The sequence below is a fragment of the Halichoeres trimaculatus genome, unplaced genomic scaffold, assembly GCF_033239565.1.
Source record: "Halichoeres trimaculatus isolate MK-OKI-2021-1 unplaced genomic scaffold, fHalTri1.1 fHalTri1_scaffold_14, whole genome shotgun sequence".
Lineage (NCBI taxonomy): Eukaryota > Metazoa > Chordata > Actinopteri > Labriformes > Labridae > Halichoeres > Halichoeres trimaculatus.
The window spans coordinates 11,439,127-11,455,423 of record NW_027437192.1 but is presented as its reverse complement, the minus strand read 5'-3'; the positions used below and the strand labels follow the sequence as shown (position 1 = coordinate 11,455,423).

The following is a 16,297-nucleotide window of genomic DNA, read 5'->3' as shown; positions in this document are numbered from 1 at the left end:
CAAAAGCTGTTAAAATATACCAAAGCCTCTTCAAAAGCTGTGGCTGTAACTTATTCATGCATATTTTTTTTATTTCCATATTATACTATGTATAATATATATATATATATATATATATATATATATATATATATATATATATATATATATATATATATATATGTATATATATATATATATATATATATATATATATATATATATATATATATATATATATATATATATATATATATATATATATATATATATATATTAACTCCTATTGGTATAATGCTTCAATTTGTCCCCAAAATAGTTCATGTGATATATAATTTTTGAGATAGTATAGTGTTTTTGTAATTTTATTTTATTTTATTTTTTTGAGAAAAAAGGCACAATTGTGTATTTATTTGAAACATGTTTTTATATCCATTTATTTATTTTGTTTAACTTATTTCTGATACCATAAGTTTATCTAATAATGAGATACTGAGTATTTTTTTCTGAAATTCTAAGTAATTATTTCGACTTTCTTTTTTTTTTAAATTTAAATTAATTTTTTTAATCACTTTTTTTAACTGGAAGAAATTGGCTTCCATAAATAGCCAAGCATTCGGGAAAATAATCAACAGCTGATTAATAAAGGATAATAGATGTAAAACTTCGCCTTTTGGAAGGAGCACGATGGACTCCTGACCTCACCAATATGGCCACCAGTTAGTGCAGCATTCGTCATATCCGGCTCTTACTCAAAGGAACAACCGATATGAACCCCCTGCTTCCGGTAATGCCTCCTTTTCGGCAGCGGCTATTTCCTCGCCAACATGCCAGTGAGTATCCAGGGGCCTTTGTCAAATGACGGTTTTACCTTTTAATCGAGTCCGATAGAAGCATCACGCGACTCTATGCTTTCATTAAACATAATCGATTCTACTTGAGTCAGCTGTGGGCGGATTTTGCTGATTTTGAGGCTCAATTTAAACATTTTTGTTCACATTTGAGCGCATTGCGAGCGCGTTGTGACACAAGATGGCTGCGCGCACACCGCAAACATGGAGCCAGTTGAACGGCGGATCAGAGGGAGCACCTACGAAAAAATGGAACACAATTGCGTTTTTTGCTGTGATATTTTAAAATGATAGCAGATAGCGTTACAATCCGACCACTTTAACGCGAAAAATTCCCCACAGCTGACGAAATGCGCAGTTACCTAATCCAAAAATGTAGGCCTGTCGAGGAGCCTTACCTCAGGCAGACAGGAGCTGATAAGAAGTCGATGCTAGCGAAAAAAGCTAGAGCTAGCTGTTTTTGCACAAAGGAAAATAAGAAGTTAACGACTTAAAGCAATAGTGATGTTTTCGTTAAAGTATCTCCTGCGTATGAAGGCACACCTAGCACTCATTCGTTAGCATTCTGCGATGTATCATCTCAAAGTTCATGTTTTTATTTCCTCTTCTTTTCACAGCTCGCAAAAGACTTGTTGCACCCATCCCCCGAGGAGGAAAAGAGGAGGCACAAGAAGAAGCGTCTAGTCCAGAGTCCAAACTCTTACTTCATGGATGTGAAGTGTCCAGGTACTGCTGTTATACTGTACAAAATCCCATCGACAAGGATGGCTCTCCAGACTGGCCTCTCTTTCAGAGAACACACGTATCTAATGGACTCTTTTGTCTTCCCCCAGGATGCTACAAGATCACGACAGTGTTCAGCCATGCTCAGACAGTGGTGCTGTGTGTCGGCTGTTCAACAGTCCTGTGTCAGCCCACTGGAGGCAAAGCACGTCTCACAGAGGGTCAGTATTTACTTGCATTAATCTACGTTCAGCTATCGATACATGGGTCTCTGAGGTCCTAGATGTGCATTCAAATGAAACCCAGATTGAGATGAAGAGTATCACCAATGGTGTTTTTCATTACATTGGAACACGGCCGATAAAGGTCATATTTAAAGGCTGAATCTACCATTTTAAGGGTTGCTTTTTGTGCTCTTGAATCCCTCAAATGTGTGCTTTTACTGCTTTGGAATACCTCCATGAGAACTCCACTCTAGGTATCAAACTGAAGTTGCTCTGTTACATTTGAAGCCTATTACTAGAAAGTCTTCAGCACATCCATCCGATAGCTTCAAAGGAACAATGGTTAGAAACAGACTTATTGAACCATTGTTAGTTGATTATCTTACCAAACATGTAACACCCAACAAATACTACTTTTGCTGTGTTCTCAAGGCTACAAATTTTATCCCCCGCACTGCCAAGTGACTGGATTACCTTTTTCATGGTCTTCCAATCTCATTCCAGTGCCAGATTGACCTCGGTTTGCAGAAGGGTTGAGCTAGACCACTGGCTCCCCCCTTTCGAAGGCTGAGAACACGTCCTCTCGTGAAGCTCATTTGATCGCCACATTTGTCAGATTTTTAATTTGTCAGGTCTCTCTGTTTTCCTTGTACAGTGAATTAAAGTCAGTGTAAGATGTTGAACCACTCCCACAGTGGAGGACAAAGCTTTGTGTCAGGACAATAGCCGAGTGCCGCGCCTGCAGTATTTCTGTAACTGTAAGCCTCGTCCTTTGTCAGCAGCTCTCTGACTGTCATTGTCTCCTCTGGCAGGGTGCTCATTCAGGAGGAAGCAGCACTAGCAGCCTTCCCCGGAGCTGAAGGGGAGAGGAGGGGATGGACCGGTTGATATCAGCGTCTTCTGCCCTCGGTATGGTGATCTGATCTGAGACGGGACCTTGAAGGCGAGCAGGACAGCAGATGGATTTGCACTGTTGATGTCGGCGGATAAGATGATGCTGTAACTCCACCCTCCAACCCTGTCTCTCTTAATAAATATTGTTTTGGCTAAATAAGCTGTGTGTGGGTCTATTTATCCTTCACTTCTTGTATTCAGTAAAGATCTGTCAGACATAACACACAAAGGAAGTGGCCAGATGGTTTTATTATGAGATAAGTAAAGCATTGTTGCTCCGTAGGATGGGGTCACGCTTAAAAACCAAACATGTTGAATTCATGTAGTTTTACAACATTATCAGAAATGGTTTGTTTTTAACAGGTAGTAGGGTTGAGAGGAGAGGAAACAGTCATTAAAAACTTATAGTCTCAGAACTAGGTTTAGTTTGTGTACCAGGGTGTATTAATGATTGATTTGCAGGTATTATGTTAGGCAAATTGTTTCTTGTATTCATGTGGGCTCATGGAAGGTTAAATTTTATGAACTCAAGATGAAATCAACAAATCAAATGTTCAAGTTTCTCATAAAAGGGTTGAAGACGTTCCACTTTTCTCTACCGAGCAAAAATTACATCTGTATCCTTTCAAATGATGAATTCTCTGACTGAATCAATGGTATTTCAGCTATAGAAAATTGTGCTATCTACATTTAAAGACATGAATATAACCTCTGTACAGTGTTCAGACTCCACACTTGTAAGAAAATGTCTCATTTAATTGGATTTACTGCATTTTGAACCAACTCCTCTTCCTGAGAATCCCATTTCCCTCCTCCCCCCTCTACCTGTCCACACTGGCAGCAGCAGCAGCTGCCTCTGTCTTGGTCTCCCGCTCCCTGAGCAGGTGTCGGATGGAGGAGTTCTGCGTGGACAGAGTACTGGACAGGAGCGGCATCAGGCTCCTGAAGCCGTCCCTCAACTCCTCTACGTGCTTCTCCAGGCTGAGGATGTGCGAGTCTAGCTCCCCCCTGCAGCCCTGGACCTCATACAGCACGTCATACATCAGGGTCTGCATCTGCGTTTGTAAACAGAGACACAAAAAGGCGTCAGGGAATTTTTGATGCCACTTTGTTGAAATGCTGGCAGAATCAAAGGTGTTAAATGATGCCTTTACTTGCCTCTCTAACTTTGCAGAGGTCCACAAGTGTGTTGGCTTGATCTGCAAGCGTTCGCTTTTCCATCTTCACCCTCCTCAGCCTGTAGATGAAAACAAACAATGACCTGTAACACATAAGCCTATCAACAGCTTTAAATTGATTTGGCTGCTTTGAAGCATTATGAAAAAGAGAAAGGCTGATTTTCTAATTTTAAATGGCTCATTTTCCATGGTTCTTATCAGATGATGCTGAATTTGAGCTAATCCATGAAAACAAATCCTCAGTGCATTGCACATTGTAAATGAAGGAGCACTAAAGGCTTGAAACCAAATCAATAAATCCTCAGTGGTAAGAAAATGCTCCCTTACACAAATCACAATATGTAATCAGCCTCTAAAAACATTTTAATTTTTTTGAAGAAAGTTGATCTCAAGTTGCAACATGTGCACAAGAAAAACAGTTTTAAGGTGCAGAAATGGGAATAATCAGGGATGTCTGGTGATCAGGCTCTTGACTGAAATGCTCCTTTTGTTCACCCCTCCCCCGTTTGAGGAATTCAAGAAGCAAGAAGCTCCTGACCTGACCTGATACTTGCACTACAAAACCTGAAATCTGAGCAAGTGTTTGTCTAACAAAGAAAAAAAAATAAGACCTAATATGAGCTACGTTTCATAACAAGTCCAGAAAATGTTTCATTAATCCTAAATTTCTTGTAAAAAGTAAAATGCCAATGGGGTGAAAATTTACTTCTTTACTTTTTTGTGTTGAGACATTTTTGTAATTTCAAGAAACTCGTTTTTCTGATCCTATCAGGAGTTTATTTGTATTGTCTTATATTTTGAGTTTCAAAAGGTAAGCAACATGAGTGGGTTTAAAAAAGGTCATCCCAGAGAAGCTGAGTCTCCTAGAAGTAAAGACATGAGCCAGCTTAACGCCTCAACAGAGCATTTCATTTAACAGCAGTAGACCCACCATCACACAGCACCTGCTGTGTGTTGATATTTTTGAGGTCTTATACTGTGTGCTCAGAAACACTACACACATTTACCCTGCTCAAAGATACTTCCCAAAACTTCCCCTTTCTTTTTTTAATCTTCGATGAGTGACTAGTGATAACAGCTGTTCCCTCAGTCTCAATTCTTCCAATGAAACGTCCATTTCTTCAAATGGTCCCTTTGATGTAATGACAGGGTGTCCATACTGAGCAAGATCTTTAAAAGATTGAGAGCAGTGGTCCCCAAACTATGGCCCGGAGGCGCATTATGACTTTTTTTTTTTTTTTTCAGTCTGGCCACGTGATGGAGACTTAAACATGCATAGAACGTAACTTTCTATTCCACCCTTCTGCAGTTTGTGCCCTGTCTGAAACCCTCCCTTAAAAAAATATCCTGTTATACAACCATACGGGTAGTGAAAAGTATTGTGCTGGTAGGTGTTGTATCACTTAGTTCGGTTTCTTAGCCTGCTTGCTTTCTGGTTTTCACAGTGAAGTTAATGAGAGATAGCTGCAAACAGTGGTGTTTACAAGAAAGTTAATGTTTCATGGTCTTTTTTTCTGTGAAAAACCTGAAAAGGGTTATTTAGTTATTTGTTTTATGAATAGTGTTATATATTTCATTAATAGAGTTATTATTTATCTTCTGATTTTTTTTTTCTTCTCGAGACCCCAGAAAGGGTTATTAATATGTGGTTATGTGTGGCTTTCTGGGGAACAATAAATATTTACGTTTGGACACCTCTGCGACCCTGGACCCCATTAGAGAAGGGAAAAGTTGTTTGGCCCAGATGGGAAAAAGTTTGGGGGCCCCTGATTTAGAGGATGTGGGGAAATCTCTGAAAAAAAAGCAACGAGGCTGGATGGCTGTGATTTGCAGGCCTTAAAAACAGTTATGACTAAGTAGTGTAGTGGAAGTCACTGCATGGGCTCAAATTTACTTTGAAAAAAAACAGTCTTTGAACACAGCTTGTCACTGCACCCTCAAAGACTGATTGGAAACAGATTAACTATGTATAATCAAACTCTTCCGTTGTCTGACTAATCAAAATTTGATTCTCTATTTGAAATGTGAGTGGATCATTTAAAACATATAATATGTTCTGAGGGATGTTGCATGAGGTACCAGTGCTTTTCATTCTGATATCAAACCTTGATTAACAAACAGTTTACTCTGATCACAGTGAGAATATTAAGAAATGAAGTGAGAAACTGGCTCTTATCACTCCGCCCTGTGCACAAACATCTTTATAAGAGAGCTGAGTGTCTTACTGGTGGATGGCCAGCAGCAGCTTCCTCTGGTGCATGCGGACTCTGGTGTGGTCTCTTTCTCTTGACAGCTTAGTGTGTTTGTAGATCAGCCAAGTCTCTCTCAGCACATTTGCTGCTGCAATTTTTATCTAGTGAAGGGATGTAGAAAATCATCCAGACAGACTTATTTTATGCTTATACACATAACCTAGAGATAAAAGTTATTTACTGCTCATGATGAACTACAGGGACATAAAGTAGTAAAACTTGTCTGAACTTGTTTTGTCCTGAGATATAGAGGAAGTAGAAGAAACCTGCTCATGTGGATATAAATTTCTCTGTTTTATCTTTTTTTCAGAAAATAATTAATTAAGTATTGCTGCTTGATTATTCTGCAAAAAACTCTGAGTGAGATATTTGTTTTCACCCTTTTTGTGATGTGTGAGTCCATCATGAAGTTGTGAACGTGTTTCTCTGCCCTGGTCAGCTCGAGCTTCCTGGCAACAACAGCCACCACCAGGACTGTGCAGCCTGCTCCCTGTAAGAGTCACGATCAGACACCATCAGTCAAAAAAATCTTCCTCAGAGGAAACAGTGAATAACACCTCTCCGCCTCACCATGATCCCGGTGAGGAGGCAGATGCTGCGGCCGCAGTAGGTGTGAGGCACCACGTCTCCGTAACCGATGGAGAGGAAGGTGACAGAGACCATCCACAGAGCTTCCATGTAGTTGCTGCTCAGATCCCTGTAGTTGTGATGTCTGAAGGAGTAAAAAAGGCACATTTTCTTCTTGATGTTGAAAAATACAGATGTGCTTAGGTTGTTGAAGCAGGAACCACATTAAAAAAAATAAAAAAAATATATAAAAGGGGTGAGCAATAACATAAATGTTCCAAAATACATGAATAAGTGCAAAAATTAAAGCTACTGTGAGGAACTTTAGGTCTGTGTCATTTTTGGTGCCCCCTGTGGGCAAACATGTACATTTAATCTCTTGATTATTTTCTAACTTCAGATGAAAGCTTCAATAAAATATGTAATAAAGGTCAACTCTGCAGTGTGTTTTGACTTATCTGACCTGACACCTACCCCCGACATGCAAACATGACTCTTTAACCCTCTAAAGCCTGATGCACCAAAAAATAGCTAGAATTTTTTTTTCTGGAACTGAGATGTCTATTAACCCTTATTACAAAATCAATTGTACAAGACCATTTTGGTTATGATATATTCTTTGTATCACATTTGACAAATTGGGCAGTCTTGGCAACTTTTTCAGTAAACATGCATTCTTTTAATGCAGAAAATACTTATTTTAAATGAATGAGTGACAATTCAGATGTTATTCTTTTTGAGTTATTTTGGGGGCATTAAATGCATTTAATCAGGGAATGACATGCAGGAAACGGGCCACAGGCTGGACCTGCTCGAGGGTGAACCTCATGGGGTACAACCTACACCGCTAGGTCAAAAGATGTTATTCTTACTGCAACTTCTTGAAAATGATCAATGATTTCCTGAGAAAAATGTGTGGTTGATTTCATGAGAGCAGCAATTTAATTTCAATAATATAATAGTTTGTTTTCAATGATAATTTTGTCTGTTGTTGCAAAATTCTGTGAACTTTCAAAGTTGGAAACTTCCCATGGGGATTTTCAGAAATTAACAGGAATTAATGGGAACTTGGGGGAATTTATATTGGCTGCATTTGCCTGGTCATATACATCTGTAAATACCAAATATGTTGGTTTGTTATAAGCAGACTTGCATGCAAACATGTCTGATACAATATATTTAAACCAAGTTGACAATTTAACAAGCAAAAAACAAAAAAGAGAACATTTGTAAAATTTCCCAGGAAATTTTAGAAATAATAATTTAAGTTGACGGCAACGAAACTCAGAAAATCTCAGTATCTCTGAGCTTAAATTCCCAAGGAAGTTTTTCCATACCTTTCACACACATGTAAGCCCCACGCTGCAACAATCCACAGAGAGACGCTGAAAATCATCAGCACTGTCCCAGGGTACGTGGTCATAAGTGTTTTCCCCACAAACCGGGTGTTGAAGTGAATCTAAAGATCACAAAGAAAGCATATGTATGGTATAATGGAAACAGTCCAGGCCTGCTTAGCCGGTATATTTGGGATAGCACCTGTCAGATTACGATTATATAATGTAGAGGACACGAGGGATAAGAAAACTCGTTCTCAATCTGGCTTGATACATGGATAGTAGGTTTGGCATTGCAGCAGGGAGGCAAAGGTCATTTTTGTCACTCTTAAACAGCGCTCATAGGGGAAGGGATTAGCCGCACGGATATTATCGACTGTGGATAAGAAAGCAGACAAGCAGAGGAGAGCCAGCAGAGGGACATAATCAGCATGCGAAACCACTGGGAATCAGAGAGCAAAACTGTGATAGTCACACCTCAAGTGTCACACCTTTACAGAACTCTCGGCCCACCTAGACAACGAAACATAAACAGATGAGCATGAAATGTTTATAGAGGAAGTCTTGCTCAAATCACTGCCTGAAACTAACTTACAGGCTTACATTTCACTCATCTTTTTTTAAAGTGCTGAATGAGCTCGACACATTCCTGTCCAACCCGTTAAACCCAAAGCCAGACTTTATAAGGATGACCTCCCACCTTGTTGAGTGCTCCAATGCTGCGTGAAGCTGTGTCCGTGAAGAGGCGGCTGTGCAGCATCATGGCGCGGCCGAGCAGGTAGAGTCGCAGGAACATGGGCAGGGCCAGCACAATCTCCAGCTCGGTCTCTGACAGCGAGAGGCGCGGCGTGATGTGGCGGAGAGTCTGTTCAAAGTAGGCCATCAAACCGACCGGGTAGGGGTGGATGGCCACCACTGCCAGCTCCAGGGCGATCAGGGCCACACGCTCCGTTGTCATTGCAATCCGCCAATCTTCTGCCCCGATGTCATGAACGTAGAGCTATAAAGAGGTGAAAAGAGGTCAATAAAACAGTATTAGTGACTTAGTTTAAAAGGGTGACATTGATATCCACCAAGTGTTATGTAAGACTTGACATATAACAGAGACAATCACTGATGATGATTTTAGAAAGAGTAATTCACATGATCTCAGTATGGTGGCTGTTGAGGTAAAATGTAGAGCTTCAGTCAGTTATTCTTGTAGAGATAGGTAAGGTTAGATTACTTTTTTTGGACTCAGGTAGAATTGTTTTGCAGCAAGATGATGACATCCTCTTACAAGAACAACATTCGCATGATGCAAACTAATTGTGTCGTCCACTTCTGGTGTTAGATATTTGGTGGTGTCCAAACTGTGCAGAAGAGAGTGCTGAGAGCATGTCAGGGCCTGTTTCCACAAGCAGCGTTTTACTACACTAACTTAACCTGTCACTTTAAATTCCAAGAGTCTTTTTTTCAGTGCTTGTTGACAGAAGGTTGAAAAGCTTTTCTGAGGCCTTTTTGCCTTCCTAAGTAACAACCTTTAAGTCTGTTTTCAAAATGCTCTGTCACTGTAGTTTTTATAATCTTTACAGTATTTTACCCTAATATCTGCAGTGACTTAGTGGGAAAGGTCTTTTTTGTATATTACTGTTATAGCAAAGGAAAAACTGCAATAATAATGTAAATTAAAATTCAGTAATCATACTGAAAATTGAAATACAGTAATTATACTGTAAAATAAACATTTAACCATCTAATGTTAAGTCCAAGAATAAAAGAAAACCATTGTACATTTTTTTTCAATTTTGAAATATATATATATATATAAAAAAAAAAAAGAATAAATAAATTAAAAATAAATATTTTTAAAATGTAGAGATGACCCGCTCAGGTGTAATTTGGTTCAGCATATTTCAAGGACTCAAAATGTGCTCTACCAAACAATTGAACAGAGCCTCTAAAGGGTTAAAAACAGTTATGCTACTTTAAATCAAAACACAGAAATAACACTGTAAATTGAATTTCAGTTATATTACTGTAAAGTAAACATCAGTAAAAATGTTGTAGATAAGGATACGATAATGATACCTTATTGCTAATAAGCTCTAATAAAATTTACTACAATCATTTCAGCAATCTATTCAATAGGATTTTACAAGTTTGAGGTAAAAAAGAAAAAGAGTTGATTTAAATTGTATCATAGCATTTCCAGCAGCCCTTAACCTAGAAATTTACCAATTGTGATGGCTAGTCCAAAAATAAGTGTGGTTAGTTTTCCTCTAAGTAGACCTCTGCCATTGCTGTTTAAGTTGATATTAAAATCCTACTATGTCTTGATTTTGATTGGTAGGTGATAGAAAAGTGATACTGATGAATGTGTGACTGTTTTTGAATGGACTCTGTGTAGCTCAAAGCTCTGTGAGTGCAACAACTGCAATTGAAGGCTGATGCTTAGAGAATTTTTCTACTTAGAGCATGAAATATCAAAACACTGAACTGCACAAAGATTAGTACAGAAAGCAGGTGCTGCCAATGCAAGAAATGCTGTTAGTGGACACAGGCCCTAAAGCAGCCTCTGTAATGTGCTCCATAACTATGCTTACAGACTTATAGCTTGGAGCTACAACAGTCTGTGCTTGTGTTACATTAACTGAATCCTCAGCTTGACTGCTAGTGGTCAGGTGACCAGTTGGCAAGTTTTCAACAAGAGAGACAAAAGTGTGGCATCAGAGACAGTTTGATTTAAAAAGGTTTCGCCTCTGAAACCAATGAAGGGTAGAAAAATGTTGTACGGTGAGGATGTGAAATTAGCTGAGTATGTTTTTTTCATTTATATATTCTTTTTATTTCTTTTCCATCAAAAACTTTCTAACAGAGGAGAGGAAAACATCTCTCAGGCTGAACTGCTCATGCTACCCTGACTTTTTCAACCATAAGAGACTAAAAGATTTCCGTCCACTGATCCAGAAAGCTCCCCTCCCTTCAGTGGCACCATTTCCAGTTCCCTGTGGAGTCACTTCAAAGCCAAAAGATTCAAAAGAAACTTAATCTGAGAGATTTCCACAGAGGACATTATGAGAGTTAAATTACCTGCACCTCACAGTAGTGGTAGGCTATGATGAGTCCCAGCAGGATGATGGTGGACAAACTGATGACTGACTTGAACGCGAGGGAGTAGACGGAGCTCTGTGACACAAAACCACACAAACATCCTTCTCAACGATTACAAAGCTCGGCATATATTATGACATCAGCGGTCCTATGTAACCTTATAATCACACACATATATAGATAATCCACTTGAATGATGTAAGAATGACAATGGGAGTGCTGTGCATTTTCCAGATTCCCAGTAGGTCTAGGTTATTTATGAAGGGCTACTGATGGATTGTCTTATCCTGGAAGCTGAAACCACAAATCCTATGATAACATATAGATATTTCACCCTTTCAGCCTCTCTTTCTGACCTTACTGTACACGCTCCAGGAAAGCTCTGTCTCCATCACCATCATCAACATCCCAAATATCCCCACGGCCAGGGCGCAATCGTTCAGCCGCTGCCTCCTCAAAAACAGAGCCCTCCTGTGCAGCAGCCTCCAGCCGATGTTGTGGATCTTGTCCTTACTGTCCGACTTATTTTTCGGGCTGGGTGGGGGGCTGGGGCTCTCTGCTCTAGGCCTCTCTGCTCTGGGCAGCAGGCCTTTAGCCTCCTGCTGGTCCTGGGGATACTGGGCCGTCTCCTCAAGAGGCTGAAGCTCGTCGTCTTTGCTGGTGATGATAATCTCTGGGAGGGTCTGCCAGTCATGCATCTCTAAAGAAACACTGCCTGATTTGCGGCGCCCTCTGCTCTCATCTTTAATGTCCAGGTGTGACCTGCAGATCTCTTTAAACGGGGACCCACAGGGAGACATGCCTGTAAACGAGGTGACATCCTCCTGCATTATAACAGTTTTCCTGCCCTTACACTTGTGATTGTGCTGAGCGTGTGTTTGATTCAGTTTACTCTTTCCTGATCTTTTCTTCTCTTTTCCTTTGCCTCCGTGTCTGCTGGAGTGAGGGGAACATGTAACGTACAGGTGGCCGTTGTACAAAGGTGTAGTGGCCATGGCCTGTGTCCTGTCCAGCCATATAGTCTGGTTGATGGGCGTTTGGAGGTTTTGATGGATGCCACATTGTGGAGAGCAGGCTTGAGGAGCAGGGAGCATCCTCTGCGGGAGGAGAGGGTGGTGGTCTTCCACATCGTCTCCGTCCACCACAGACAAGTTCATAGAGGGGGAGTGCTCCATGGTGAAATAATGCTCCAAGTCTTATTGAGAGAGGGAGGGAGAAAGAAAGACAAAATTTACCTTTTTATGTTCACTAATTTAATTAACTGATATTCTTTTGCATAAGACTGTCAATATGAAAATCTGAAAAGCAAAAAAAATGATCTCTTACAATCACTTGCACAATTACAATCTAATCAAAAGTTGGCTTAAATTTTGAACCTAGACACAAATATGTTGAAATCTTCTATCCATGTGTTGATTTTTCTCATTCTTACCTTTGACGTTAGGTTTTCAGTCTATCGGAAGGGGAAAAAAAAAGGCCTTCACTCCGATGCCAAATCGTTTAAATCTGCCGTGTTTAAGAGTTCAATCTCCTTATGGTCCCTGAAGGTCACATCTGCTTGCATCATAAAAAGATCCTCCAAATAGAATCACGTGACAGATGGGACTCAATCACACCACCTTCATTGAAAAAAAACTTAAAAATTTTAGGTGAAATCTAATCCAGCTGTCAAGCCCATGAGCCTTGACGCGCTCCGTCAAAAAATATTCATCCTCGTTCTGCGTGTACAAACTTCCAGCAATCCATTACCAACCTCAGCATCATACGGCCCCTCCCATACATCCAAGCAGAGGTTATGAACTCCTGAATATGACGACATATGAGGAAAACACTCCTGGATATCTATTACATCCTCCCGACATGGGTCCCTTGTTTATTTGTGGTTCTTGCTGTGAGATCGCCAAGCATCAGGATGTCCTCCTCCAAGCTGGAGAGGCTTAATGCTGCAAATACTTTAAGTTGCAGATGTTGCATGGATCCAGGCAAAGAATCATCTGGGAGTCATGTGTCAAGAGGGTTTTTTTTTTGTTGGGATTTGGAGATTTCCTCCTTCCTATAAGAGATATGAGGGCACAGACATAGGCGGCAAAAATCAGCCTGGAAGATTTTATTTTATTTTACCTTTCATTCACCTGGGTTACTATCATTATGGAGGATCTACAAGAGGGTTATAAAACTTGTTTTATATAAATAAGTCTCATCTTTATAAGAGATAAAAGGTCCTCCGTATTAGTTCATCAGATTAGAGTTGCAGATTAATCAAGCGAGACACAGATCTGATACTTATAAGCTTATGAAACATCAAATGTGTCACCCCTTAAGCAAACAATATGCACCGAGTGAGGTGGAGTATTAAGCATTAAAGTCATAACAATGACATTCAGCATCATTTATTTATCTAAATCCCAGTGACAGATGGGTCTGCAGATAATAAAGCCCCTTCCAAACAGAGAGACATGAAGAGAAAGGGTGGTGAGGCCGGTAGATCCGGATAGTAGCTGGATAAAGAGCGGTCTTATCTAATCTGAAGACAACATGTATTTAAAGAGAGAGCGGCAGAAGGAGGGCTGTGACTGTGCACAGTTTGGAGAGAATAAACATACTGTTAGTCTGAGCAGACTGCTTTCTGAACGTCCCTCCAGATGCAAAATATACTAATTATTCTCAAACTGCTCTGCTGTACTCTGAGACTCTGCCAGATGCTGCTGTCTGGATTTGTTTGTTGTTTTTGACATCCTGCAGACAGGAAACTCCCAACTGTCTGTGCCTCAGTGCGTAACTGTCAGCATTAAATCCTTGTAGATATAATTCTGATAAATACGTATGACTTCACACATCTTTGCAGACAACATCTTACAAATATGACTATTTAGTTTGCCAAGGTAGAGCAAATGTACTCCCTCGGCTGTGATGATAGAGACCTCAAATGTTTTCAAATGATGTTGACCTTTCACCAACAAGACGCTGATAGAATATATGCACATCTGCAAAGCTTCAAATTAATTCAAGCCCCCGGCCAAGTGCTTATAAATCCCAACTGCTATAGCCAGAAGCTAAGTATGTCAATTCGTCTTACCCCGATGGCCAGTCTCCAGCAGGTCTTCAATTTGGACTCTCTCGTTACAAATCATCCTTTGGCTGCTAAGAAAGTGAAATTAAACTTGGAGATGTTGAGTCCACTAATTGCTCTGGCTGGTAAATGGCAAATCTGCCGCATGCCCTGAATCTTTAGTGGGTGCCAGTTGATCATCTGGTCAGGATTTTAATGGCTTCGGTACAACTTGTAGGGAAACAGTGGTAAAAAGATAAAGTAGTCCCATTAGACCCCCAGCAGAAGTAAGTAATCATTTTGTGTTGTAAAGGTCAAAGGTTATTACTGGGCTAAGAAACATTTTGGATAGAGACCTATTTGCTTCCTTGCCAAGAGTGAGTGGAGAAAATTGGTGCCACTCTTAAGTCTTTCTGAAACCTGCTTATTCTCAGTGAAAAGTCATACTGTATTTTTATTACAAAAACATCAACAAAGATAGATAGATAGATAGATAGATAGATAGATAGATAGATAGATAGATAGATAGATAGATAGATAGATAATGGAAGGTATCAATACAGACCATATTTATGCTAAACAGAAGACTGAAAGGCCTTCATATCTTCAACTATTACATATACAGCATATATATATATATTTTTTAAATTATTATTTTCTGAGGTTCAGAGATGAATAACTTTTTTGTCAATGTGATAATTATGTTAACCTTCTGCCACTTTTGGAGTTCACTTATACACAAACTTTCTACCTGGCATGGAGCTGTGAGCTGAAGACAACTAGAAACTACTTTTAGTCTCAACACCAGGCTAAACATTGTCCGACACAATGCACAACCCAATTTTAAAAGATTAGCTGTGGAATGATGATAAATGATCTTTCAAATGTGCCTTTCTGTGAATTGTATAACTTTGTGAAGTAGTTAGGGGAGTTATTTACACAAGTGGCTAGACTCACTGGTAAGCTAGGTTGCTAGGCTAGGCTTTGCTAGACTTACCATCTCCTCATGGCCTCTCAATATCTTAAATCCATGGACTGTATAACACACTGTATCCGTGACGTCACCTGTCTGTTTCTAATAATAGCGTTTTGAAGCAAATAGTCGGCCACGAATTGAAGCTCCAGCTAACAGCTACAGAAAATTCGCCTACCACAGTGTGTTCCATTGGAGAAATGAGCTTTCCAGCCGTAAGTCATTTTTGTACCAGGCTGTAAATGTTTTAATGCTGTTAAAACTTCTTTATTTTGGCTTGGTATGCAGTTTTTGGCCTTGTAAAACCAGCCTCAACAGACTCGAAGAATAGCAGTTCATTTAGGCGCCATTCCCCACGACCGGATGCTGCCGTTAAGCTAGCTAACTGAGCTTGGCTAACTGTCTCCAAGCTGTATCCGCAATCGTATGAAAACTGATATTTAGAGCTTGCAAGTGTCCAAAAGTTTGCTGACCTAACTTTTCACAAATGGAAATATATTCTGGGTAATGAAAAGAGTAAGTTTGACAGGATAGGAAGGACAAAAAAGGTGCTTGTACGCGGCTCTCTTTTGACACTATGGTATTTAACGGGTGAACAGTGTTCTTTTCTCCAATTCTGCCATAGTCAGAGAAACGTCTTAATGAGTGAAAACTTCCCTCACTCATCCTGCCTGACAAATCAGACATCGCGTTACAGGCGAGTGGATGTATGTCGATAACACAGAATTAAGTGGAGGGGACGTGTCAGCGGTGGAGAAGTCTTAATCCAATCAGCAGAGTAATTAAAAACACACAGCACAGCAGCACTCATGGCTGATGGCAGCATTGTCAGAGCCGATTTCCAGCGTTTAGCACAGAGAGAGGGAAGCTGCCAGGTCAAAGAGATGGCGGCGACAGCTGCTGAGCTATTAAAACCAGGATGTAAAAACTACTGTACAGGCAGTCTATTCACTTACTATTGTTGGCACTGTGTCCAAAAACCTCATTCTCTCCCACTTTTATCACTGATATGGCTTCTTTTCTTCTTATTCATCTATCTGTATTGTTTCCCAATTAGCTCACTCATTAAAGCATTAGCTTCTGTAATCTTCTCGATTCATTCACTCACTTCTTAATTAACGTAACGCCAGTATGGTCCCTTCAAAATAAAAGTCCCAGTGTGGCTGAGCTGCAGTTG

The 16,297-nt window shown here is 40.0% G+C and overlaps 2 protein-coding genes and 1 non-coding gene across 3 annotated transcripts; 2 read left to right on the top strand and 1 right to left on the bottom strand.

The window, feature by feature from the left end:
- The first annotated feature begins 732 nt into the window (after positions 1–732).
- On the top strand, positions 733–2,831 carry rps27.1 (ribosomal protein S27, isoform 1). The gene is made up of 4 exons (XM_074686274.1): positions 733–812; positions 1,448–1,556; positions 1,664–1,774; positions 2,590–2,831. Exons 1-4 carry the CDS (start codon positions 807–809, stop codon positions 2,616–2,618), a joined length of 255 nt encoding a protein of 84 aa, XP_074542375.1. The 5' UTR covers positions 733–806; the 3' UTR covers positions 2,619–2,831.
- Positions 2,227–2,356, top strand: LOC141803606 (small nucleolar RNA SNORA35). The gene has a single exon (XR_012599594.1). It is a non-coding gene; the product is annotated as a small nucleolar RNA SNORA35 (small nucleolar RNA).
- An 80-nt stretch (positions 2,832–2,911) lies between the features above and the next one.
- On the bottom strand, positions 2,912–12,818 carry LOC141802675 (small conductance calcium-activated potassium channel protein 2-like). The gene is made up of 10 exons (XM_074686271.1): positions 12,531–12,818; positions 11,455–12,293; positions 11,078–11,173; positions 8,706–9,005; positions 8,006–8,127; positions 6,672–6,813; positions 6,481–6,591; positions 6,075–6,202; positions 3,830–3,908; positions 2,912–3,726 (listed from the first exon to the last, which is right to left on the bottom strand). The coding sequence occupies exons 2-10, from the start codon at positions 12,271–12,273 to the stop codon at positions 3,493–3,495; spliced, it is 2,031 nt and encodes a 676-aa protein (XP_074542372.1). The 5' UTR covers positions 12,274–12,293; positions 12,531–12,818; the 3' UTR covers positions 2,912–3,492.
- Positions 12,819–16,297: the final 3,479 nt, after the last annotated feature.